At 40.5% G+C, this 27,150-nt stretch overlaps 3 protein-coding genes across 8 annotated transcripts in view; 2 read left to right on the top strand and 1 right to left on the bottom strand.

Annotated features, from left to right (window-relative positions):
* Positions 1-13,438, top strand: part of LOC131591457 (reelin-like) — a 225,268-nt gene extending 211,830 nt beyond the window's left edge. The window contains exons 54-63 of the mRNA XM_058862180.1: positions 1,144-1,250; positions 1,658-1,900; positions 2,418-2,593; positions 4,179-4,252; positions 5,048-5,209; positions 5,546-5,703; positions 6,569-6,788; positions 7,775-7,972; positions 8,358-8,456; positions 13,309-13,438. Of these exons, the coding sequence (XP_058718163.1) occupies positions 1,144-1,250; positions 1,658-1,900; positions 2,418-2,593; positions 4,179-4,252; positions 5,048-5,209; positions 5,546-5,703; positions 6,569-6,788; positions 7,775-7,972; positions 8,358-8,456; positions 13,309-13,438 (1,567 nt within the window). The remainder of the gene's footprint in view (positions 1-1,143; positions 1,251-1,657; positions 1,901-2,417; positions 2,594-4,178; positions 4,253-5,047; positions 5,210-5,545; positions 5,704-6,568; positions 6,789-7,774; positions 7,973-8,357; positions 8,457-13,308) is intronic.
* Positions 49-25,672, bottom strand: LOC131591456 (dapper homolog 3-like). Of its 4 annotated transcripts, XR_009280378.1 has the most exons (6): positions 24,536-24,815; positions 23,992-24,061; positions 20,258-20,356; positions 19,744-19,839; positions 17,013-17,163; positions 16,397-16,507 (listed from the first exon to the last, which is right to left on the bottom strand). XR_009280378.1 is itself a non-coding variant. In XM_058862178.1 (3 exons), the coding sequence occupies exons 1-2, from the start codon at positions 25,470-25,472 to the stop codon at positions 24,059-24,061; spliced, it is 492 nt and encodes a 163-aa protein (XP_058718161.1). In that variant the 5' UTR covers positions 25,473-25,672; the 3' UTR covers positions 16,543-17,163; positions 23,992-24,058. The 4 variants fall into 4 exon arrangements, 1 of the variants encoding a protein (XP_058718161.1); XR_009280377.1 differs by lacking the exon at positions 16,397-16,507 and having other exon boundaries at positions 16,543-17,163; XR_009280379.1 differs by lacking the exons at positions 16,397-16,507; positions 17,013-17,163; positions 19,744-19,839; positions 20,258-20,356 and adding exons at positions 49-185; positions 4,141-4,277.
* LOC131591455 (prestin-like) overlaps positions 24,936-27,150 on the top strand; it is a 33,132-nt gene continuing 30,917 nt past the window's right edge. The window contains exons 1-2 of one of the 3 annotated variants that reach the window (XM_058862175.1): positions 24,936-25,033; positions 25,679-25,798. The gene's annotated coding sequence lies outside the window, so the exon portion shown is untranslated. The remainder of the gene's footprint in view (positions 25,034-25,678; positions 25,799-27,150) is intronic. The other 2 variants (XM_058862176.1, XM_058862177.1) reach the window with 2 other exon arrangements.

The raw sequence follows: 27,150 nt of genomic DNA, 5'->3' as shown, positions 1-27,150 counted from the left end.
GCCACTACAAGAATAGCACTACCTGAGGCACACACTGATGAGATTACGACTCTCAAGCTGCTGATGCTTTCAGGTGAGTCACAGAGAGCAAGGCTCACCCTAGCACAGTGGAAAGGGTCTGATATGTCCAGGTGAAGCACTAGGTCCCTTTGTCCAGAGATGTCCTGGAATCAGCAACTTCTGTCCTACAAAGAGGCAAGACACCAGTCACCAGGGCATCAGTCCTGGCGGCACCAGCTGTGTCTCTCACTGAGTTCCGAGCAGAACTTCTGCTGGGTGTCCTCTCTTGTGTCCTCATACAAGACCCATTCCACTCCTATGCTGTTGGAAAGGATGACTTATCAGGAGAGCAGTGGAATTCTGTCAGTTTAGACAAGCTAAGGATATGACATAGGCAACTTCAACATCATTTCTCTTGACCACATGGCTTTCATGAAGCCACACACTCTGACTCCTGAAATTCTGCAAGTTTGCTGAATCACAGTAAGGAAGGGGCCTCAGGGAGTCTCTAGTTCAACCTCATGCTCAAAGCCAGGTTACACTGAATTCAGGCCAGTTTGTCCAGGACTTTGTCCCATTGGATCTTTAAAAACCTCCAAGAACAGAGATCCAACTGTTTGTCTGTACAGGAACACTTGTACTAGTCTTCAGTTACTCTCAGAGTGATATTTTTTTTCTTTTCTTTCCCCCTGTTAAATCCATTTGCAACTTCCTATTTTTTCAGTGTATGACCACTGGCTCTGAGCTCTGGTTCCAATCATTCTGGTGTCTTCTACTGACCCTGCCTCAGTTTACCAACTTCTTTTATGTCCTTCATTGATACAAGGGCACCTTAACACATGGTGAGCTCCCATTCCACCAGGACTCTCAGGGAACTCTTAGCAAAGCAGCTCCCATCCAGCCTGTCCCAGCTGGTACATTTGCAATGGGTTACTCCCTCCCAGGGGCAGCTCTTAGCTGAATTCCATGAGGTTCACATGAAAATTACTAGACAATGTTTTTTGAAACATTTGTAGTACTTGTGCATCAATGTTCCTTGCTTAAAAATGCTAGCATTTGGAACAATTTCAGCATGTCTGTTAGCAGAAAGCAACCTCTATTTGTGCAAGTGTAACAGATGTGATCATATACATTTACTCTTAGGTTTCTACAGTACTGGGGGAGAATTGGAAGTGAAAACAACATGACAACATGCCACAGACCGACTTGCAGAAAGGAGGGAGTGCTGCTAGACTATTCCATTGATGGAGGCAAGTACATACTGTATTTACAGATGAGCTACAGTCTGGTTCTGTATTCATCTACCATGAATACCTGAGAAGTTGTCAGAGATCCAAAATAAAAAGCTAATTCTTAATTGTGAAGTTATTTTTGTCCATTTAAAGATTTTTTTCCCCATCTAAAATTTAATCTATTGCTCAGAAGTTTTCCATAATCTTCCTGCTTTATTTCAGTAATCGGTGGCTCCCACCCAAGTTGATTATTCCTTTTTACAATTACAAGATTACACTTGCAGTGAGTAACAGTTGCCAACTAGCCTTAGAAGTTATAGCTATGGTCTTCTGATAGAGCTTTCCTTTTTGTTACCTATTATCTTATTTTAATCCTTTAGAAGGTTCTACCATATGCTTGGGTTTATTGCATCTTTTCATTCTAGGGATATCCTGGACTTTGCTCCATGAGATGGATTACCAAAAGTACATCTCAGTGAGGCACGACTACATCCTCCTCCCCGAGCACGCCCTGACCAACACCACCCGTCTGCGCTGGTGGCAGCCTTTCACCCTCAGCAACGGGATCGTGGTGCCCGGCCCCGACCGGGCACAGTGGGCTCTGGATAACATCCTGATCGGGGGAGCAGAGATCAACCCCAGCCAGCTGGTGGATACGTTTGACGATGGTAAAACAGCTGCCACACCTCATCTGTTGTCTGGCATTATCTGTTCTTATCTTACCTGAGCCCTGTGAGCTAGCAAGCAGACTTCCTTTTATTTTAACTCTGTAAACTTTTCATTTTGTAGGTTAATGCTGTTTATATGCTATTTTTCATGCTATTAATAGAAATGTGTAAACATATATACATATATATAAATATATACACATGTATATTCAGATGTATATGTGTGCACATGTATATACACAGAAATTTTTCAGTCCAACTCATTTCATTTATATTTCTGGTATTATGCTTTTATTTCATCATATTTTTTAAAAGTACTATTATTTAAACATTTTATCACCTCACTGGTGATTAATGTCTTTATTATGTCTCTGTAGCTTACTGTGTGTCATTGCAGATAGCATAAATGTAGTGTCCATATCACTAAAGTACTCTATCTAGTGATTCTGTGGATTCATTACTAAGCCTTGATGTTTACCAAGACAGTGCAGTAATTTTATTTAACTCATCTTAATAGAAGGCACCTCTCATGAAGAAAACTGGAGCTTTTACCCTAATGCAGTCAGAACTGCAGGATTCTGTGGAAATCCATCATTCCATCTCTACTGGCCAAATAAGAAAAAGGATAAAACACACAACATCCTGTCCTCCAGGGAGCTCATTATACAGCCAGGATACATGATGCAGTTTAAAGTAAGAAATATTCCCTCTCTCCAAAGTAAATAACACAATGAAAATTCATCTGATGTGTCTCCAAAAATTAATCTTCTTCCATCTAGGATGCCCAATTGGATGAATAATTAATAGTGACTTTTTACTAGAAATTCAAGGAAAACATGAGATGTAGGTAATGAGAACCAGAAAGACTGCACAAATGAAAAATGTCAAAATATTCTGACTGTCTGTATGCTTTTGGGGTTAGTCAGAGGAATTGGAAGTCTAATACCTTTCTCCTGAAATGACTGGATCATCAGATACAGTAGGAATTGCTTTCTAAGGTGAGAATAGATGCCATGCAGAATAAGTTATTTTCCCCTAATTTGTGAAGCAACAGAAAAGGAAAGGGAGAAAAGGCTGGAGAAGAGCATCATAAGGAAAATACAAGTGTGTTCAAGTAGAAGTGCCCATTCTACTTCCTTGTGTCATGGAAAATGATCTAAACCATCAGAGAAACATTTCTGAGTATTTTAATTTGATTTAAGGCAGAATTCTATACAGGGCCAAAGGCAACAAGTACTTGTTTTCCAGAAAAGTTCTTGGCCATTCCCCAAGCACCATGTCTTAAATAAACCAGGAACTAGCATGAAAGTAGGGTTATTAAAATAGTAATCCACTTTCTTACTTTGGCTTTTTTCTTGCTCTTCTGTTTGACAAGATAGTTCCAGAATTTTCCATCTTCCACTGATCAATATTTTCACCTTTTCTCAATGTCACTGCCTATTTTATATTGACTAATATAATCCCTAAAGCACTGCTTCCCCACTCAGCATACCAAAGAAATTATATAAAAGAGGAGTCTTTTAAGTTTTTTACTACTGAATGTCAAGACTGCCTCCAAGATGCTTATTTTACCCAGCCTATCATCTTTTTCCTCTATTTTAAGACCAAAATTATGATAACCCATCAGCATTTAATAGCTCATACTACTAAACTCTTACTGCAAAGTTTTTCTTTCCTGATCTTCTCCCCATTTTTCTTCACCACTCACAGCAAAGATTTTATTTCTAAACTAAGAACTCAGCTCTAGCATGGCTTCTCTTTGGTTTTGAAATTCAGCATTGTATTATCTAATCAGTAATGTACACTGGGTAGTGTAATCTTTCTACTGTAATATGGAACAAATATGTCTATTGTTTTAAATATTCAGAATAATTCTGTTCCTAAATTGGACTGATTTAAAGCTTATGTCCACATGTTTATCATTATTGATTTTAAATTTCATAGGTGCTTCACTTTTGGAAATGCCAAGGAACTACCATATATTTTGTTTCAGAAACAATGTTTGTTCAGATATTTAATTTGGACTAGAAATAAAGTGTTAGGATTCTGGTAGGAAATAACCGAAGCAAGGAAGTAAAATTCTTTAAGTAAAAACAGTATCTGAAGTACTGTGTCTTTTGTTTTCCATCCACTTTTGATGGATTTTGCCCAAGTTCTAAGTTGACAATCCCTCATACACCCAATAAAGAAACACAAAAAAGGAGAACATAACTTGATTATATTTCACTTTAAATGTCTACCTGACTTGTTATAGCAGTTGATTTTATTTGTGCTATAGATCGTGGTTGGCTGTGAGGCAAATTCTTGTGGGGACCTCCACTCAGTGATGCTGGAGTATACAAAGGATGCCAGGTAAATGACAGCAGAATACACAGACCTGAAAAGAAATAGTATGACATTAAAAACATAGAGAGCTTCTATTTATCAAAGCAATTGCTTTGCTATTCATGTTGTAACAGAATCTGAACAAAGCCTGTGTGCAAGCACTGGGATTTGTCTATATAACTCCCATAAGTTCTCTTTATAATTTATCCCAGATGTTGACAGATTCATGGCATTGAGCTTGTAGTTACAATCATGAGCACGTTCCTGTTAAAAATGTGCTTACAGGAAAACACATTTTCAAGAAAGTCATTTAGTAGGATACAAGACCAAGTAATGAAGTGGGAGTTACTTAACTGCAAATTGGTCTTTAACTAGCTAACAGTAACACTGCCTCATGTGCTGTAGAATAACAGCATATTATAATTTATAAAAATGAAGGTATATTCTGTGCTCAAATAAATGTGGTTGAAAATGTAGCAAAGTCTACTGGGTCTCTTCTGAACACTGTAAGAGGCTAAGGAGCAGCCTCCTAAATAAATCTTTCTCTCACGCAGCCCAGAGCAGATGTATGTACCATACTGCTGGGAGTACCACCACCAAGGGCTCCACAACACTCAAACATCCTCCCTGGCTGCACCTGTGCTTTGGCCTCTCACCTCTTGTTTATTTGTGTCTCCAGAGCATGGAAACTATTGCTGACAATCTCTTGTGTTTGTTTAGTAAAACAGGCAATTTCATCACCCTGAGAAATAATGTTTTCCTTTCATTATTTTTTCAGTTGTTCAAAAACTTTTTTCTATTTTATTTTTGTGCTTCTTACAGGACAGACTCATGGCAACTTGTCCAGACACACTGCCTTCCTTCCTCATCTAATAGCATTGGCTGCTCCCCATTTCAATTCCATGAAGCTACCATCTATAACTCTGTCAACAGCTCTATGTGGAGAAGAATAACTATCCAGCTGCCTGACCATGTCTCATCCAGGTAGGTTACTGAAAGGTCAGTTCAATAAAGTGACAGCTGTCTTGCTGGCATGGTTTACTACGAACAATTAAACTAGGTTTACTAGGTGAATTAAAAGTTCTTTCTTATTGCCTATTTAGATTTGATACATAATTAATGATCTTCAGGAAGCTTTTTATTAATAGAAGTCACTACTGCAAATGATGTAGCAGGATGGGTCTTTCCAGTTATTGAAGTCACAGCCCCCTCATATGACAGTTTTGGTTACAATTGCTGCTGGTGTATTAGAACACCACTGTACAGATGTGTTTAATTGCTATGTTTCCTAATAGAGTGTTTGGATTTTGATATTTGCAGTGCAACCCAGTTCAGGTGGATTCAGAAGGGAGAAGAACTAGAGAAGCAGAGCTGGGCAATTGATCATGTGTACATTGGGGAAGCATGCCCAAAGCTGTGCAGTGGCCACGGGTATTGCACAACTGGAGCCATTTGCATCTGTGATGAAGGATTCCAAGGTTCCATTTTTCATTTTTCTCTTGTACATCTACTACTGTCTAGTCTAGCTCAAAATTAAACAAAAAGACAAAGTGATGTATCACATCCAAATTCATCACTGGAATGTCTGAGTAACAAATTCAAAATTAGTAATTTTTCAGGGCTCCAAATTACAGCTTTTTCTTCTCCTTACTCATTATGTATTGAGTCAGCAGTCTCTCCTGTCTGGCACTGTATGTAAAGTCCATCCAGACTTTATTGAAGGCAGAACATAGCCACTTGATTACCCAGAATTGGCTGCCACCCCATGCATCCTTCCAAGGGTGCATCCCAGAGGATGCACAAACGGGATCCAGATGTTGCTGACTGGCATCTGTAAGGGACTTTGTGCCCCATCAGGACAGAGTGTTCTGCTCTAAAGTCTCAATGCAGCTAAGCACATGCCTTATGGTACTTGAGTGCCCTTGGTAACCTCTAAGTGCTTTGTGGGAGTGGAGCCAGTGTTTAATGTCTTCCAGGAGAGCCTCATAACTTTATAAGACCAGATCCCTTCTGAGTTTTTAGACATATTTGCCTTCAACCAGCAATTTGAGGTTTCTCCTATTGTATCAATGCAAAACAGGAGAAATTGTATTGTAGTTCTTAAAGTTATATTGCTGTAAAAATTAGACTTACAGTCTCAGCTGAGTCTGTATATGTATGTGCACATAGATACTGCTGTATATCATTATTAATACATTATTAATGAATCTGCTGAAATATATTCAGACTGTCCTCACAGTGTATATTGAGCCACAACCTTGAAAGGAATTACAATGACTTGTAACTCAATTTTCTCCATTCTTTCCATTTTTGCGTTTTACAACCTCGCTGTGTCATTTTTAGGTGATGACTGCTCTGTTTTTAGCCATGATCTGCCAAGCTATATTAAAGATAATTTTGAATCTGAAAGAGTCACTGAAATAAACTGGGAAACCATTCAGGGGGGAGTGATAGGGAATGGATGTGGACAGCTGGCACCCTATGCCCATGGAGATTCACTCTATTTTAATGGATGTCAAGTAAGACAAGCTGTGACCAAGCCTCTGGATCTCACCCGAGCAAGGTAATGGTTTGAGCCTAAACAGCTCTTTTAACAATTCATGAGAAAGGAAACTCTTCACATGTATGTGCAGCCATGTGGGCCAGTACAGATGAGAATGGACTGACCTGGCTGTGCCATGCAGTTGGATGTGGCTGGCAGAAAACATTAGGGTTGGCAAAATGCTTTGTGACTTTCATTTGGGAGATGGAGACTGAGGATGTCAGATGCAAAAGTCAGATGTTTTCATCATGCCCAAAGAGCACTGTCTATGTAAGCCAGCACTGACAATGAAGCTGTTGGCAACGACTGGACACCAGACTGCCTGGACCAGTGCCTGATCTGATAAGACAAATCCCATGTTTGTATGTGCCTCCACAATAGTTATGACTAAAGATGTTATTTGGTAATTACAGGGTCATTTTTCCATTTCAGTTGTCAAATAGAATTATATTCACCTGGCAATGAACAGGAGTATCTTTTTCGTCTATTGAGCCTCTTTGGCCATGGAAAACAAATGTAACCAGCCTGTGCTGTCTCTTACCAGAGTGACAGCTTTCAGGACTGTTTTATATTTAGGTGTCCAAAGCAAGATTAGAAACAGAATGAATTGGCCAGTGGTCCAGATATAAATCAGGCTCTTCTCTTCTTACTTGAACACACAGGTAGAATATGATATATATATATTTTAGGCACTTTCTCATATTCAGCCTTTCTTTGTCCTTTTTAAATTTTTCATACACTCATTTACATGTTTGCATTTTTATCCATCTCAGTTTTGTGCAGATATATCACAGAATTTGATCCTGCCTGCAACAATGTTATACATAGCAAACTATTATTTTGAAAGGAAAGCTGTGTTTTAAAGATGTGAGAACAGTTTATTTTGCATGTTAAAGTAATGAATCTTGACAATGCTACAAGTTAACTGCAATAAACCTAGAAATACTATTGTTCCTATTTGAATACTTTTGCATATTGAAAATACCTTTTCTCTCTGTGTTTTACAGCAAAATCATGTTTGTTTTGCAAATTGGAAGTATTTCACAAACAGACAGTTGCAATACCAATCTGAGTGATCCTAACACTGTAGACAAGGCAGTGCTCCTCCAATACAGTGTAAATAATGGAATTACATGGCAAGTAATTGCACAGCATCAGCCAAAGGACTTTATACAAGCCCAAAGAGTGTCTTATAATGTTCCCTTGTGAGTACCCCGTCATATTTCATTACCTCTAAGTGCACAAGTTACATTTCTGCTAAAAAATAACCTATCTTTGCATCACTGTTGATGAAAAAATGTTGGTGAGAGTTTGAACAAAGACTTAAGAGGAAGGCTGATTAAGAAATTCCAGGCTAGAGTTTATCAATGCACTTAAAAACAGAAAGAACACTTGTTTTGAAGATAAGGGGAAAAAATCCTCCCTACCTGTGTGCATTTTTAACTATTAAGTATTTTACGTGTACAGTGTGTTGATGTTCAGTGACATAAAAGTGATTTGACTTTGCTCTCAGTTCCTGTTTGGGGATAGATAGGGATATGCAAAACACCAAGTCTGGAGGCCTCACAGGCTCTTGTGTTTGTGTGACAGGGAGGCACGGATGAAAGGAGTCTTACTGCGCTGGTGGCAGCCCCGCCACAACGGAACAGGTCATGATCAGTGGGCTTTGGACCACGTAGAAGTCGTCCTGTGAGTATCAGCTTCACCTCATCCCACCCCACCTCAGAAAGCACTGAACTTTCTCCAGCATGACATGAGTATTAAGCTCATTAAGAACCATTGTGGCCCAGGGAATCCTTTCTCAAAGGGAAACCTTTAAAATCCTATCTTTCCTGATGCTCTGCCCTGACTGCAACAGTCAGTAGTTAATGTGGACACAAAGTAAGTGTCACAGCAGGGGGGTGTATTGTGCATCGTGGAAAAATGCAGGAGGGAAAGTGGGGCTTTATCATCTCCAAGTATTGCTGTGGTCCTGTAATGCAGCAAAAAACTATTTTGCCGGGATGTAAGAAAGGATATTCCTGTTCAACACTGTGCTGCCATTTAAGGCTGATCTATATCCTTTCAAAGATAAAAAAGATTCTTCTGTATTGTTCATTGCACAAAGTAATGTTGTTGTGCCTCTTAAAAATTTGTGTTAGCAACTAATGCCTTATTCATTTCCTTTTTTTAGTAAGAAGGATACTGTTCAGAAACAGGGTTCACTATATCAGGTTCCTATGGTCCGAGCTCTATATTCATCCCCTTGTCAAGATTTTACCAAGTCTGCACCCTCCTGATTCTCCCATTCTTGAGATGGGTTTCGCTGGCAGCTAACCCGTTTTTCCTGTGTTGCATCACGAAGAGATGACCTGCTTTTTCTCTAACACTTTAGTTCCAGTAGAAGTGAAATGCTAGTGGCTTCCCGGGCAGGAACTCATCGCTGGCAGTGGTTGGCAAAGAGAGGCGAGCCTGCTCCATAGATAGGTTCAAACATTCTTTTTACTGAACAATTTAAAAACAAGCAATGAAGAAACTAGGCTTAGATAACCTCCAGAGTGTGTAATTATAGCTATGATGTTTCTGAATTAGCAGAAGCACTGCAAGTAATGTTTTGTAACAATAGCAAAGTGAATTGTCTGATTGCTAGTTAGTCCTGTTCTCCTTTCCACCAAGAAGCACCAGCTTGCATGGCACTCATACCAACCCCAAACCAAACTGGTCCCAACACTGAGTAACTGTACACCCTCTGCTGCTTTTACACACCTTGCTGGGCTCTGCTTCCATAACATTAAGCTTAAAATGGGAAGGAATAGAGGAGAGAGATGGATATGATTCCTGTTTTAGTTAATCAATGGCTGTATGATGCTGCATCAGGAAAGATATGGAAGAGTATGAGCCTGCAGGATGTTCACCATGTTTAGGAAACCACAGAAAAGGGAACTGGTCATTCTGAAATATTCACATGTCTTTCTACCTTGCAATTAAAAATAAAATTAACAGAACAAACCATGTACGAGGAAAAATAAGACATAATATTAACCATCAGCCCAAGCGCTGCATTCGGGGGCATAAGTAGGAATAAAAGAGATATTTTAAAATTTATTCTGAGGCTGAAATGTGGAGAACTTCTCTGACAATGAGATCTGCCAGGCTGTACACCAGACACACAAGTTGAGTGGTAACAAGTCATGTGAGATATGTTATACTAGAATGGCCATAGCAAGTAATCACACCTTAGCAGGAGAAGGAACCAGGTGGGCAGACAGCGTCTCCTCCTTTCTATTATTTTAGTCCTGTTAAAGAGCTTTAAGGCTCTTCTGAAAATTGCCCTAAATATCAGGCTAGAGACAGAGGATTTCCACCCTGTTCAAGTGACATCTGGTACAATCCACAGAGAAAGACAGACCAAACTGGACTGATTTCTCCCTTACCATGCCCTGTGAAACACAGTGCCATAACATCTTATTTCCCAAAGGCCAGATGGAGAGTTCCAGTCCCTGCTAACTACAACACATGAGACATGCTGCTCTCAGGAAGGGCAGAATTACATGTCATGGTGCCTCTGGCTCCTATGCTGGCATGTGCTCAGATCTGACAGGTCCCTTTAACTCTGTTTTTCTTAAGTTCTATCTGCACATTGTAATTCATCAAAATATTCTATAGGCCTCCTCAGATTTATTTGCAAGTAACCTGCAACTTCCTTAGCAATAAATACTCTCACCTGGGTTTTTCTATAGCTCTGCTATTTCACTTGGCCACCTCACACTGATCACTTTACCCCCAGCACTTCAGTTTCTTCCCCTGCTAAATGATGAAGACAGTCACCTCCATGGAATGCTTCAGGGTATCAAGAAGGGAGCCTGGATCAGTATCTGTTAGTACTTACCCCAGATGATCCTGCACACACCAGGGCTATCAGAAATCATACTGTGAGTACTAGGGATAGGAGTTGGCTTTCATTCTTAATATTCCTTCATTTTCCAATGAAGGGTACAGAAGCACTGCTTCCTCCTGGGAAGAGCAAGCCCCCTTTCCCAGGCAGCTCTCCAGTAAGAGGTCAGGAGGCAGAGTCCTCTGGGTGCTCTCCCTTCCCACCAAGATTGCCAGAGGAGAGCTCTGTGGGTAATAGACACCCCAGAGCTCTCAGTCAGGGCTGCAGAGAGGCACAGCCTGAACTTAAACCATTCACCAAGGTTCTGTAATTACCTCTTCCCATTCATTCCAATAATAGGGAGTTTTGGATACTATTCCAATAATATCCCAATAACAGGGAGTCATTGGAGAGTCAATAGGCTTCTGTCTTGCTTATTCATCCCAAAGCTGGGATACTTTAGGAAAAATCCGTGCCTCCTAAATTGGAAGTCGTTTCTTTTGGAACTCTGGCCTGGTCTCAGAAGGCCATGAACATCCCTAGATAAAAAACCATTGATGGTCCATGTCCAATACAGTCTGTATTCAGTCATCTTACAACCCTGCATTCCACCACTCACCTAGATGAGACCCACAAACACCTCTCCAGAGCCACCAAAATTATCCTCACTGGCCCTGGTTTCAGTCCTAGATTTTCATGTTTGTGACCTGTGTACCCATGTTGATGCAGCAGGCAAGCCTCAGCCTGTGAGGTGTTAGGGCAAGGAGCCAACCTACACCAGGAGGTGTGGTTTGGGATATAGAGAAATTCCTGGCTTTCCACACATCTACTCTTGTGCTTTCTTCACTACCCTGGGCTGACAGAGGTCTGATTTTCCCAGCCCACATGTTGGCTTGGCTTCCTGCTCCCCAGACACACACCTAGGTGCTGTGTCAGCTTTTCCTCAGGCCACGGGCAAGTAAGCCATGCTCTCCTTGAGCAGATTAAGGACTGCAGTAAAAGGACAAGCAGGGAAAGCACCTGCCAGCAGGGAGAGCTGATCTGTAGGGATGTAAAGCAAGTAAGAATTTTCTTGATTTTATTTCCCATCCAAAACAGAGGATGTCCCTGCTTCTCCCTACAGTGCTTGCCCCAGGGGCATATCTGTGAATATATGCTTTCATGGCCCAACTCTTCTCAGCAATCCAAAGATTTGAAATTAGTTCTGTCACAGGCCTAGCTGCCAAGTTGTAGTGCAGATACTGCTACAGCTGATGCACAGTCAGGTCATGACACCATTCAGTTCAGCTGATTTCTGAGTCAAGAGCCACCATCTTCTCACCAGCAAACATTCCTTCAGGATGCCATTTCTTTGATTCCTTTTATCCCCAAGAAAATTGCTGTGGGGAAAAAAATCAACCTGCAGATTATACATGCACGCAACATACCTAGCAGTGATAAAAAAGGCCAAAGATGGAAACTTTTGTATCTCACTTAAAATCATTCCACTTTGGAATGAACTATTTAAGTCACTCAATAAAAAGCTGTATTTTTAAGATTGTGAGGCAGCTGCAAAGGGTGCTTCAATTGAGTACCTCTTTTAAACAGGTGAAACCAAACACCTGTGTTGACAATGTTATACATTAAACTGATCCTGCCAACTTAACAGTTGATGTCTGTCCTGTGGTAGGGAGAGGATACAAGTTGTTTAATTATCCAGTCCCTTTTATAGCTAGTGCTGATTATTTCTCATTAGTGCAGTGTTTTTTCTCTCCATTTGCAAAGAAAGCTTTGGGCACAACTCTCATGTGTTCCATGTGGCTCTTCTTAGGATAAAAATTTATTTTATCACAGGTGAAAGAGTGTTTTTCTCTTCCCTTGTACTTCTGCCCTAAGAAGAGCCCATGTCCAATTCTGCATTTCATTTGCACATTGTTTTTCTCTGGAAGCACAGCTCTCAGCCTGCCCACTGCACACACACCTCACACTTCTTTGCATGTGCATTACACAACTGCCATTTCCTTGTGTATAGGGCAGGCCCTTAGAGACATCTCATTAACTTAATTCAAAGGTACTGAGAAATAAAGGACAGTTATAAGATGAACACTAAGGGTCTGATATTGTTTTCTTTTCCCCAAAACTTGTTATGTGATCCAAAGGAATTTATGTTGTGCAAGGAATGCAAGAAATGTTATCTCCATCTACTATTTTATGGTTAATTGATAGATAACAGAATGAATCCCTCCATAGCCATCACTCCATGCTCTTCATTGTTGAGATAGTCTCACATTTTTGGCACAAATGATTTAGTGAGAAGTTATGTTGCATTTGGTGCAGAGAATGTTTATCTTTATTTTGGAATAATTAAATACAAATTATATATTCTAGATTTAACAAAAAAGTGGAATATGGAAATATGGAAAAGCATTTTCATTGGCTTCCTTTTTTTTAGTAAAAAACAAAGATTTGAAAAATGCATTTAAATTAAGTATCAAGATATTTACAATAAAGAACATTAGTAGTTCAAACATCAGGTGACTATCTGAATATTCACAACATTTATGCCAAATTTAATATGATGTGGTTTGTGCTTCTATTACATTTCTATTATGTTTCTAAAAAGTGCATGCTGAATTTTATAGAAAATAAAAATCTAAACATTGATTTAAAATCTGAGGAAATAATTTGTTCAATTTTTATTTTCAAAAGAGACGAAAAGTCCTATATTGCCTCTAAACCTCATCAGGGTTTTATGACTAATCACAGTGCTGCATGCATTGAAAGGCATTTTCTAACTTGTGTTGTATTTCATTGTTTGCTGTCATTGGTTTTACACTAGAATAAGGTAAGTACTTTGCCTGAATCAGTATTAAATGTATGTTTCTGTTACAGCTAGAGCTCTTTCACAAAGTTTTGTCAATGATGGGTTGGTGGAAAATCATTTATACTCTGAGATGTGCCACACAGTTCCTGAGGGCCCTGATCCTGCAGTGCTTCCTCAGATAGCCGTGGGGGAAGTTAAACTTAGCAGATATTGTTCAGTAGATTGAGCCATACTGCAGTGGGAATTTCACCAAGCTGTGATGGGAAGGACTTCTGCCTCTGACAGGGTACAGTGAGACTTGCTGATGGAGGGCACCCAGAGACTTGTATGGGCAGTCAAGGGGCAATTCCCACTTTTTCTGTAAGAAATGACCACAGAGATGCAGCTGCAGCCAGGCAGTGCACCATGGCATAGCCACACCTTAGGCACAGAACCAGTGGCCCCAGGTAGAGCTTTCATTTCATGTAACCCAGCTGCTTTGTGCTGTCGCAGTTAACAGATAACACTAACCAGTATAGCTCCTGAGCTCTAGGTTCAAGTGTTGACTCCACCAAAGCCAAAGAATATTTGCCATTGATATGAGCCCTCAGAATTTCAGTCAGAGCACATGACTTTTATCACTACAGTACCTGCCTAACAAAGCATTTGTAATTCAGCATCAAAATTTACTCCAAACCTAATCTTGAGGGACATACCTTTGCTGTGTTCTAAGGCTTTTTTCATGTTTAATTTTGTTCTCCAAATATTTTTGTTTCTATTTTGTTCCTGTTTTGTGCCCTGTCAATTAAAACCACACAAATAATGAATTACATTAGTATTTACTGTGGTTATGTACTGCATATTTTTCATTCCATTTGGCTATGTTCCGTTTTCATAAACTTTAAATTGCAGCTCTGTAGTTCAAATTGTGCTTTAGGAAACATGCAATAAACATAATACTCTACTAAAGACTAAAGAGACTTTAGTCCAGAGAGACTCCTTCTCCTAAATTGCTTTATTGTAGGTATTTTTTTGAACATGCCCTAGATAGTTTTGTCTTCACTCTTCTGTATTGGCAGCATATTGCTTTCATCCCACTAGCACAACTCCAGGTACTTCATTGGAACATATTTTAGGGTTTCTTACATAAATTCAAGCAGTATTATCTTCTGTTTATTTTTTAAAAGTGCACTCAAAACTGTCAGATTATACAGCAGTCACTCCTGTAACTGTTTTTTGCTTTGTGCTCCATCAGTAACATACAGATGATAACTTTGGATCTGAACTACTCTGATTGACTGATGGTTCAGTGAATGCACAGAAAAGACAGAAAGCTCAGCAAGTGCTGACCAGTTCATTACACACTCACAAAGCAGTCTTCAAGTTGCCACTGATTCTGAAAACCACACCCTCCATTATGGAAGGGTCTATTGCTAATATAGCTTGATGCTGCCCAGCACATTTTGGATGTTCTGAACAAGAAAACAATAGCAAAAATATGGTAAAGTCTTTAATCATTCTGTGAAAATAAAAATTAAAATCACGACTAGTAGTATTGAAAACATTTTTGCATCCACTAAATGCAAGGAATGTGTAAGTACTCTTGCAGACTATATTATATAATTATTCTTGTGATTTTATAAAGCACTATTGATCTCTCTTATACAGTGCTTGTCTCCTATATAAAATATATAAATACATACAATATATAAAATTAATTAAAAAATAAATATAGATCAACTCTGATTTTGTGGTGCCATAAGATACAATATTATAATGCATAGGGTATATATATGTACCCATGGAAAGAGTGAAAATCATAGTATTTCTTCAGCAGGCATCAAGATTTTTTTGAGGCATCCAACCAGTAGTTGGAAAGTCTGTCTCCTGTCAGTGAGGACAAGTCTAAACTAAATTAATGCAAGGGAAAAAAAACCCAAAAACATTTAGTTCCTGAGAATTTAGATTTATCTTCTTTTTCACACACTGCACTGCTATGGTATTCAGTGTAAGACATAAATACATGCTTCTTTCTAACACCTGGCTCATCTTTCAATGTAACAAAATTATATACATAAAAAAATAAGTAAATCCCTTCTACACTACTAGGTAAGCATTCCTTTGTTCCTTTTTTCAATTCTTTCTTTTCCTTTTTTATGCCTTTGTTTATTGTTTTAAACATCTTCACCATCCCTTTAAGGCCAGATCCAAAATGGTTGGTCATTTGACATGAAATAGAGGCCATGTGCACATAGCAGTGTCCAAAACAGGTTCTGAACATCTCTGCCGAGTTGTTGCTGAACATAAGCAGACCAAAGGCAGGATAGAAAAGGCTCCTGGGCCAAGAACTGCAGCTCAGCATGTGCCCAATCTGTCCAAGTCCTGTCCAAGCTGAGGCTCACAAAACCAAGCTCATTCGTAAATTTAACCAGGTCCAGAAATGGCAATTTTTTCAGCCAAACACTGGCAGGCTCTGTTTGGTCCCATGTACCCAGAGCAAAGAGCAAATCTGCTGAGTTGGGCTGTGCTTTCTCCCAGGCCCATCTGCTGTATTTTGGCTGCAGAGCTCCCCAGCAGCTAGGTGCTCTATCCTCTCATGGTTAGGATGCTCTTCTGAGAGATGGGATGCGGCCTTGAAGGCCCTGTGTCTGAGGAACCACACACTTTCCAGGCAATGAGAATTAAAGAAAAGGAAACATTAAGAACTTCTGAAGCTTCATGACCAATGGCAGCCACTGTCAGGAGTGAGTTCAGGGTCATAATTTCCCTCCTGCCTTCATCAGTGAGATACCTGGCATTGGAGTGAGGGTGGCCTCCCACTCTGATGACTTAACGACCAGAATGAAGACTGATGTTCAGAGCTGCTTTGCACTTGAGCTACCAAGTGGCATTAAAAGTTACATAAACTCACCAATATCAATCTCTCACACAAAACTTAAAAATCAGCACAGACCTTTTTCCTTTGCACTTGCATAAGTCAGCATTAACCCCTCTCTCAATTGCCAGATGTTCTTGAGCTCTACCTTACCCTGAGAGTGCCAAAAGTTGTGCCAAGTGTACATCTGTTTTCTTTCACTGTCACCAGTAGCTGGTCTTTATTTCATTCTAGCATGTACATTCCAGTGGCAAAAAAAAAAAAAAAAAAAAAAAAAAAAAAATAAAAAAAATTTTTTTGCAAAGTCAGGAAATTACTTGGATTTCCTTAGAGGTTTATAACCTAGATTTTGACATGACAACTATTAATCAATTTAATCAATTGTGTTCAAGATTAGATCATGAAAGGGGCATAATTTTGTTAACCAGATTGTTTTAGGTTAAATTAGCATACTACAGCAAAACCTGGTTTTGCTTGTGGAGAATCATAGGTATTTTGCAAAGCACACAATTACTCCTTTTTCCTAAGGGCCATATTCACTAAAAATAAGCTTACGTACTAGAGAGGAACGTATGACTTACTACATTATGAGTAAGTACCTCTTACAGACAAAACTCACTAGTGAAAATATTCCTCAAACCCACAAATGGGAGATTTGTTGAGTGCAGGTTGTCACTTCACAGATCTGCCCTCTCATGGTTCCTTCTTCCATCAGTGGGAGAAGTAGAAACCTACATTAGGTGGGATGGGCCTTGTACTCCAGGTAGGTCTTCCAAACAAGTGTGCCTTCCTAAATTCAGCTGCAGGTAGGCTCTCTTGCCCGGTCTCCTGCCAGATATGATGATGCTTATTTCCCAGACCTTCCTTTCATTTTGGAAGAGGGTGCCTAGGGGAGGGAAACATTAATCTGAATAAAAGTGTTGTACTTCACTTCCTATACGGGAAAAGAAGATAATGAAATGGAGTAAAGCTTTTCTTTTGTTCTCAAGATAAAGCAGTTAAGATCAAAGACAGAAGGATAACTGAAGTATAAAACCCCGTAGAAAAATGCTATGAGGTGTGCACACAGTTTTAGTGAGTCTGGCCCTATGCAGCACCAGTTTTCATTAGCTGAAAGCTCTTAACCTTTCCCTAAGATAACTCACTCTAAATGAAAGCCAAGTGGGACTGATTCTAAATTGCCTTGTACCTTAGAAGTTAAACAAAATTTAAACAAAAGTTAAACAAAAGGTGCTTCACACCAGTTTGCACAGACTTGAAAAGTCTGTCTACAAGGACAAAGAAGAATCAATCCCACTGGCTCACTGCTACAAAAGAATTTACACTACATATAAAAGAAACTGACACTCTTTTTTCACCCTTTCATTTCAACAGCACTCGCAAACAAAATTACATGATGAATTTTTCACGGCAACATGGGCTCAGGCATTTCTACAACAGAAGACGAAGGTCACTTAGACGATATCCATGAAGAAACGAGAAATTTATTTTTTTTTCCTCCCAACATGTGATGTGTTGCTTTCCATTCTTTAAATCTAGCACTGCATCTGGTATCAGGACTTTTCTGCAACTGGCTTGATGAATAACTGAAAGCCTTTCTCAAGACAGAGTGTACACCACTTTTTCGCACTGTGAACTAATGAGAAGTGACTTATTTTCTCATAGGTAAATGTTTTAATGTTGATGTGTCTGTGAAAATTGTGATCTGTTGTAATATCAGTTACAGTGGCAGTATTGGAAGTAAGCAACTTATTCTGTTTAACAGGAAAAAAAATTTAAGCACAAAGACTTTTCAGATTTTATGTTTATAAAAACCTACATATTAAGTACAGAATTTAACATTCTTTGTCACATAGTTATTTAAGTGCACTGTATTTCAGCTCTGTGTCATTTTATATGATTAAGTTATCATTGTTTGTCCTCTTTGTATTCTCTTCTACAACATGACATATTGGCACTGTATTTACTTGTTTTGTTGTTGTAATATTTTTGCTGCTGATTTTTGGGCTATTTACCTTCTTACAAAATGTATTAAAAAAATCATCAAAGTACCTAATCCAGAAGATAATGGCAAAAGTAGTTGTAAAGGTGTTGATATCCTTCGGTCTTATTCTTTGATATGTCTGTTGGTTAGCATTGTTTTGTGGATAAAAAAAGAATGCTTGACATTAAACTTTTTTCTACTAAGGATTTGTGGATTAAGCCCCAAACAGAAATTCCCAATTCCCTGTCTAAATGTAGTCAGTTCTTTGAAACTGATTTACTTACAGTAACTGCCATTTGGTGTCTGTAGTAATGAAGTGATTTTGTAAAAGGTGAACGTTTCATTGTGTTCTCTTCGGTGTTTGTTTCTATTGCGGGTCATGTTTGTATCTTCTGATAAAGTTGTATCTACACCAGCAACGTTATAATGCCCCGATAGCCCTAAACTGTCTATTATCATAAATAAAATGCTTCACTTTATGGTGAACCAAGCTAAAGATCCATGCTTCAATAAAGATAATGTCAACAAAGAACTCTGATGTTAGACTTTTCAAGCCATGGGGGCTTTGCATGAAATCATAAACCAAATTCTTCCACTAAATACCTAGAATCTAAAGCAAACGTTAATGACATTTTTAATATTTAGCACATCACAACAGCACTTTACAAGTAAAATAAACCACCAGATCTCCCCGTCTCCTCTCTGGGCATAACACGGTCCTCGGAACAGGTCCTGGCGCAATGAATGCAACAGGATCAATACGCACTCTCATTTTATCTGCAAACCAAAAAATGTAAACCACTGTTTCCAAGCTCTGAGAAAAAAGAATGTGGCACATAAGGAAACTTGTTCCAAACAGACTAAGCTGGTAATTCTTAGAATCATAGAACCATTAAGGTTGGAGAAGACCTTTAACATCAAGTCCAACTGTTAACCCAGCACCGCCAAGCCCACCACTAAAGCATGTCCCTAAGCACCACATCTGCACCTCCAGGGATGGTGACGCATCTACTTTTCTGGGCAGCCTGTGCCATGCCTGACAACCTCTTCAGTGAAGAAATTTTTCATTATATCCAATCAAAACCTCATCTGGTACAACTTGAGGCCATTTCCTCTTGTCCTATACTTTGCTTCTTGGGAGAAGAGACTGCTGCCCACCTCAACACAGCCACCTTTCAGGTAGTTGTAGAGAGCAATAAGGCCCTGCCTGGGCTTCCTTTTCTCCGGTCTAAACAGTTACTGGAGCTTCTCCTTATCAGAGAATGACAAAGCATTGCTGTAATCTTACATCTTGCACATCTGCTTCTGGCACTATACCTGTCTGAACCAGAATGATGTTTGTTACAGATCCATCTTCAGCTGAACCATGTGTTTAATTTTTAGGAGGTTTTTGATCACAGTTACCTGAGCAGTGCAGAAAAAAAGAGGAGGTCATTCAGTGACCAACTGGTCAAGCTTGGTGTGGTCAAAATCATGACAGACCTTTGGATGATCTGTAAACTTGCTGCAACAGTCCAGCCTCCTGCAAACTCACTGTACTTTTCTGGAGAACCAGTGTACTTTGTGTACTTTCAATCCCTGAAAAAAGATAATGATTCTATTCAGAGAAATAGCAGGAAGACAAAACATGAGGGTATTAAAGAATATAACAACTTAATGTTTGGGCAAGCGATTTTAAAACATTGTAATAAGAGTTTTGCCCATTGAACAAACAAAACTGTAAGATCTAAACATTCCTATTTTTTAAGATAATTTTATTTGCTTTAATATGTCAATAGAAGGGTGATAATCTTAAAGGCGTATGCAGCTAATGTGCTTTCAGGGAATTAATTTGTTTTAAAGATTTTAGATACAATGAGGCACTTTGCCTGACTTTTCAGGCAAGAGATCAACATAACTAGAGAAGCTGCTTTTCACAGTTGTATTTATTTCCTTTGAATAATGTATGCAATCACAACCACAGGGGAATACCACAAAGCATTTTACCCAAACTCACCACAAGCTCTGCACTAGCTTTTTCTCTTCCTCACTGGAAGATTCCCAAGTGGTATTATCTGCCCTTTCCAGACTCCAGGAAGTTCTTCCTTTTCCATTCCTAGAACACCCCACACAGCATACACATATGGTATATTCAGTAAATGTGGTTTTTTTTATTGTTCCTCCCATATGGCTGAAAGTAATGAGTCATCTGACATTAAACAGTTGTTAAAATAGCAAGGGTGACACAAAGGATAATCAATGGCAATAAAAATGCTATAAAGTGTACTAATAAGCTTATCTACTGGTGTAAAATTGTCACTAGCATAACAATGAAAACTGGCTTTTGGTTCTTTCAGTATGCCTTATAATCTTCCTCATTTCTCCTATCAGCTCACTAAGCCATGTTTCAGTAGAATAAGGAGAACATAAGAGAAATGAAACATAAGCACAGAAAAATTAAACTCTGACCCGCTGGAGTTCCTGAAGTAAACAAAACCTGAAGTTCTCATAATTTTGCCTAAATGTTTTTCTCTCAAGCTTGCTTCACCCAAAGATGAAAACATTTTCTTAATGGGAGGAAATGTGCAGAGCACCAATATTTTTGAAGGACCAAATCTGGCTTTACATGGTCTTGACAATATACAGAAAAGGGTAGTAATTAAACAACAAAACACATACACTCAAGGACAAGACATTGTCAAAGAGCAAGGTACCAGCACTCAAATTGGGTAAATACTGGACTAGACAACAAAACTATAGAAGTAGAATCAACAGTATAAAGCAGTTTTTAAAAAATGCCATTTTGCATTGTATCAGTGGAAGTGTTTATGATAAAACACAGTAAATATAAATACGGCTGCCAGTGCTCCTAAAGAAGACAGTAGTTGTCAGCTGTTGAGCCCTTCACTTAAACACAGATGTAAACAAATTTTAGAGATTGCAAAGTACTGCAGCAGAAAAAAAGACCCTTGAACCATGAGCTTCCAAGTAGAGAGAGTTGTTTAGTCTAGAAAGGAAAAACATGTGGAAAGAGACATGACAACATCTATAAACATAGTTCTGTTTTATTTACTTGCTAACCCTTCAGGGCAAATGTTACAGGGTGTAAATGCTGCCACAGCATCACCTCATCATTCATCTATTAGTAGTCAATGGGGTTGGGTATTATCAAAGCAGGAAGCCAGTGTGAGGCCCCAGATAAACCCCACTCAGATCAGCTCTGGTGAGGTTTAACTAGTGACTCAAAGCTGGAGGAACAGGAACAAGCCAGCTGTAGAGGGAAGCTACCTTTATCCTGAGCTGGCAAGGGAGCCTCAGAATGAAACCAGGTCAGCAAAAGGGCTTTCCTATGTTAAGCATGGCCCTAAAGAGCTGTTTAGGGCTGTTGGCAACCCAGAGCAGCTGAGTCCATGCAACCACTTGCAGTGCTTCAGTGAAGGAGCAGACAGAGCACCCACCACCCAGAGGTGGTGGATTTTATTGCTGGAAAAAAACCCATGAGGTATGAGCATGCAAGCATGTATATGCAAGCATTGTACAGGTGACACGTGGATGAATTGTCCAGTGTTCTCCTCTGTTGCTGATGTTTTGTGGCTGTTGCTTTTTCTTCCCCATGTTATTCCTGGTTCAGCTAAAGGGACTGAGCTGGCAGTAAGCCTAAAGACTTAGTCCCTGTGCGATTAATTACTTCAGAGCCTGATGGGAAGAGTTTTAGCTGGCACACAGCAAGACAAGCCCAAATAAAAATGCTGTTCCAGAAATGGAATAATATCATACTGGAGGATGATGACAAATGCTAGGTTTATAGACTGAAACAAATTTCTTAAGCTTCTTTAAAAAAAGCAGAGAATGTGGTTGTGCTTTTAAGCTCTGCTACTCAGGGGAGATTTGTGCAAGTTAGTGGCAAGGAAGCTATGTCAGAAAGCTCAGCTGTTTGCCTGACTGCGTCTGGGCCAAAGGCAGAACTCGGGGAGGTAGTCACAGGTTTAAGGGCCACTTCTGCATTAGGATGATACTGCTGACACCATGAAGCTGGCTGATATCCCCAGGTCCCCCTTTCTCTGCACATTGATCATGCACATACACACACACTCTGCTGATCCCCTATAGCTCCAGGTGGGCTAGAAACAGCACATGCAAAGCCATTCAACTTGTTTATACTCACAACTGGACACACAGCTTAGCTGATTTAAAATCACACCCTTCTCAGGGAAAACTTTAAATTATTTGAGTTCAGCTATTTTCAAGGAACTTCAGTGCAAAAAAAGGAAAATGTCTCAGTGTTTGGGCCTCTGCTAGAGTAATTGTGTTATTATGGACAATTACAAAGCTTGGCATGAGTTATATGTCTGTATAGGATGTGGGTAGCAACTAATTAACAGCAGCATTTGAGACTCAAGCCTACTGCCACTGAAATCTGTGGGAAAATTCCTGTACATCAAATGTGTTTCACTTCATATGGAAATATCCACCACAGCTTTACTAATTCAGCTGGTTTGACCTGTCCTAGGGCCTCTGTAGGACTGCAAATATATACAGGGGTTTTTCTGCCTTAGAAAGTTGTTTCATTCTCAGAAGACCCATGAGAGTAGTTAGGGCGTGATAAGGAGTGAGCCAGTGGATGGATCCCATCTGACCCATTTGGGATGTTCCTTATGGGAAGTGTCGGAACTCTGCACTCCCAGCCCCTCAGCTACCTCCCCTGCCCATACTCACCATCAGCATCTGTCAGAGGACATTGAGATATAACCAGCCCAACAGCTGGGGCTCCACTCCAGGCAGCTGTGAGTGCTGGATCTAGCCTTTGACAGCACCTCACAGCTTTCCCTATGCTGCAGGAGAGCAGTAGCTCCCCCTGCTCCATCCCCTGAGCGCCAGCTGAGCCCCCAAAGCTCACACTAAGCACCCAAAACTCACACTGAGCCCTCTGTCATCACACAGCTCCAGTGGTGTGTGTGCATCCTTAACTAATATTTCCTCCACAGGAGTGTTTTTACTCTCCTGAATTGTCTGTATTGTTTATTCTGTATTAACTTTCCCTGCCTATTCTTTTTTTGACCAAAAAATCCTCTTTTCATCTTACTGCTACTGAGTTTAGCACTATATTAATCCCTATATTAATCACTATATTAATATATTAATATTAATAAACTATATTAATCTAAATTAATGTATAATGTATAATATATATTATATAATTATTAATTATATAATAGTATATAGATAATATATAGATAATATATATTCAGCTCCTTCTCCCAGAGCTGAAGAACCGCAGCATCTTTTACCATTTTAGACAATGCTGGAAAGAAGCAATAAAAATAATTAGTAACCTTCAAGTGCATCACACTAAAATGCACACAAGAAATTAAAACCATCTTGTATTTAAATGCAACCATTGACACAAACAGTGAAACATAATCCTCAGGATTACAGGAACATTCAAAATGCTTTATACATGGGTGGACTTTACTAGCAGGAAATCTGCTAATCTGTGTTTGTTTGAGGCTTTCTCTTCTCCTTTCTCTTTGTGCAGGGTGCATAAACAAGTCTTCCTGTGGTATGTTACTGCAATGTATGTTGTACTGGTAACAAAGAATGGCAGAATTTCAGTACCAGGCCACAAACTCGTAAGTGAATCATACCTGCATTCTAACGCAGGCTACAGATTTCCAAGTTCAGGAAAGAATTAGCTTTTTGGATAAACAACTCCATCAACAAACATGCCTTACCCAAAGTATTTCCACTTACCCAGTTCTGTATAACAATGGCATCCAACATCAGTCCACAGGAAGTCTGAGGTACGTGGCATTATCTTTCACTGAATTTTTTCAACAAAATGCCTTTTTGTTACAGCCTGTTTTGAGTAAACAAACCTCATATTCAAAAGCAACTTTAGAATTGTTTTGACCTTGAAATTTCTCAGTTTGACAATACTTAAATTTAAAGTGCTGTATTTCACTTTTACATTTACATTTAAGTTACTCTTAAATTCTAACAAGGGCTACCATGTCAAGGAAGACCTGTTTCACAAATTTTTTCATGTTCTTAGTGCATGAGTTTCCAAGTTGGAAAAAAAAAACTTCTACAAATTCTGTGTACAAACCCAAATCTGGGAGGTGAGAAAACATTTTTGTCTTGGGCGAGAGAGAGCTATCATTATGATGGAAAACATTACAAACCAAGGACTGAAAGATGAGATCTGTGAAGGTATTTCACTACTAATTCCTCCATATTCACAATTAAATTGATACCTACGTATTCTTTGCGCCCCTAAAGAGATGAAAAATTATACCTAGATAGACATCTGAAAAAAATTTGAACAGTTCGGCTGGTCAGACACTGGCATCGCCCAGGGAGTTGGGAGTCACCATCCCTGAAGGTGTTAAAGAGGCGTCAGAATCAGGCCGTGGGTGATGCGGTTTCGGTGTTACAGGGGCACTGCTTGGTTGACGGCTGCATTCGGTGATGTTAAATGACTCTTCCATCCGCGCTCACGCCACCATTCCACGGCTCTGCGGCTCTCTCCGGGCGGGGGGACCGGCGGGGCACCGCCCGCACAGGCCGCACCGCCGGGGGCGCGCACGGCCCCGCGGCATCCTGGGACTTGTAGGCCGCGGCGGGGACGCGCCCGGCGGGGGCTGCGAGGGGACTACGAGTCCCAGGCGCGCCCGCGGCCGCGGGGCGGGAGGGGGCAGGAGGGGGCGGGGGCTGGCGGCCGCGCGCACCCCTGTGCTCCTCACCTTGGAGCGAGCGGCGGTGGAGGTGCCGGGCTGGGGGTGCCGGGCTGGAGGTGAGCGGAGCGCGGCCGGCCGGCCGGGGGTGAGCGCGGGGTCAGCGGCGGAGGGGGTCTTTCCCCTTGAGCAGATCTCCCCTGAGGGGAGCGAGCCTCGCTGTGGAGCGTTGGTGGGGTCGGGCTCTCCTGGTGCCTGTGGCGCCCGCTCTGTCACCCCGGGGCCGGGGGTAGCCTGTGTGCTCGCCCCGTGCCGCCCCCGCTCCCTTCGCTCCCCGCCGTCCCCGGAGGAGCGGCCCGAGCCCCGCGTGCGGCTGCGGCGAGCCGGGGCCAGCGGCGAGCCGGGGGCAGAGCCGGGGGCAGAGCCGGGCCAGCGCCGCTCCGCGCCTCCCGCACCGCCCAACGGCTCTCGGGCAGCGGCGGTGCCCGCGCCGCTCGGTGCTGTAAAACACGCGCAGCACCCAAGGGGAAGCAGGAGGGAGGGGGAGAGATCAGTCATTTCCTCGTGTTGTGGCTGCACCCCTCCGACTGTAAGCTGCGGGCTGTCAGTTTAGGTCAGAGCGACTCTCCCAAGAAGTCTTGTAGCGACAAAAACTACCTTCTCTGCACTTCATTACTAGCTTCAGCCCAAAACCCGTCAAAACGTTTCCAAAGCCTCAATTAAACTGTTTCCCTTCAACCCTCTCATGCCCTTCCACTTTTCAGGCAAAGAGGAAGATTTTGCCTATCCCTATGTCAGTGTTTTTCAGCTTCATGAACTGTGGGAACGTTTTGAACTCCTTACAAGGGATCGGTGAAAGCAACTAGGACAAGCCAGACAGAAAAGTAAGTAGGCTTAAATTTGCTATGCTCGTGCTCATGCTGCTATTGCAAAATTTTAAGTTGTCTGAACATTGAAATATGGTTGAAATCTGCTTTCAGATACTTCGAAATTTCAGAGGACCCAAGAGGCTGTTGCAGCAGGCATTTAGGGATAGTCCAGGAGTAAAGAAAAGAAAAAACATTAGATTGCTGTCATTATTTCTGCAGATGAATCAGCAGAATAGACATAATTCTTCATATCTATCACAGTTACACAGTTGTACAGCATTGGTTTTGATGTCGATGACTGACAACAAGGGTCTGGTCACTGGAATATTTTGGCTGAAGTTTTCTCAAAGGAAGACTAAATCTGAAAACAGACTTTCAAAATGTCTTACTAAATATGCAGTAACAGGTATTTTGGGTTAACAGGTGTCTTGTCTCTTCTATTACAGAATTTTCCTAAGTAGGATGCTGCTTTACTGCTGCTGTAGAAATAGAAAAACTGAGGTGAATTACTGTTTCAGAAGCAAGCACATGCAGGTGGCTGGCACTGAATTAACTCTGTGGGGATCACGTCTTGCCTTCCTCAAGGGACAGTAATCACACTTTGAAACGTGTGGTTTCTGACAGTCCTAAGCCTTCCCAAGACATGATAGATGTTTCAGTTCTGCATTTAGAATTATTTCCGAACTGTTTTGTTAATAGTCTTACACTGTATTGTGAAACATCTCTGAAATGTAGTGTGGAAAAGGCATAGGAAGAGAATGGAGTTTCACACATGCAGAGCTGCTGTTGGTAGCTGATAAAGCATATTAATTTGCAATAACATTTACTTCCTTGTATAGGCTTGAGGATATTTAACTCATCAGTCTCATTCTAAAAGCTTCATTGCATTTAAAGCTTCACTGCATATATTTATGGGGGGAGTTGGGGCAATATTGAGTTGTATTCAGAATCAGATTTCAGTGAAGGAAAGCTCTAAGTCCAGTAAGAAACAAGCCTGCTGCTGCATCCATGCTTGGGTTCTAAACTAATTTCCTCTAAGTATTGTGTCTGGAGTTGATGTGCTTTTTCTGCTTATACTGTACAAACTCTGTGTGCAGGGTAACAGTTTGCTTAAAGGCAGACATAATTTTAAAAAATGCAGATGATTGAGCATGATCTAGGTGAAAGGCCTAGGAAATGGTGCTGTTTTTAGCCTCTGGCACAAACTGAGCCCTGTTTTCTAAGCTGAATACTTACTAAATGCTTTATTGGATTCAGCCATCAGATCTTACAACTTGGAGCACTGAACAGCCATTACATGTTACCTTTTGTTTTGAATTTCTAGTCCATTACTGTGGTTCAAATCATACCTTTAGCACACAGTTTTT

This window comes from Poecile atricapillus, chromosome W (assembly GCF_030490865.1).
Source record: "Poecile atricapillus isolate bPoeAtr1 chromosome W, bPoeAtr1.hap1, whole genome shotgun sequence".
Lineage (NCBI taxonomy): Eukaryota > Metazoa > Chordata > Aves > Passeriformes > Paridae > Poecile > Poecile atricapillus.
This window is presented reverse-complemented; position numbering and strand designations above follow the sequence as displayed.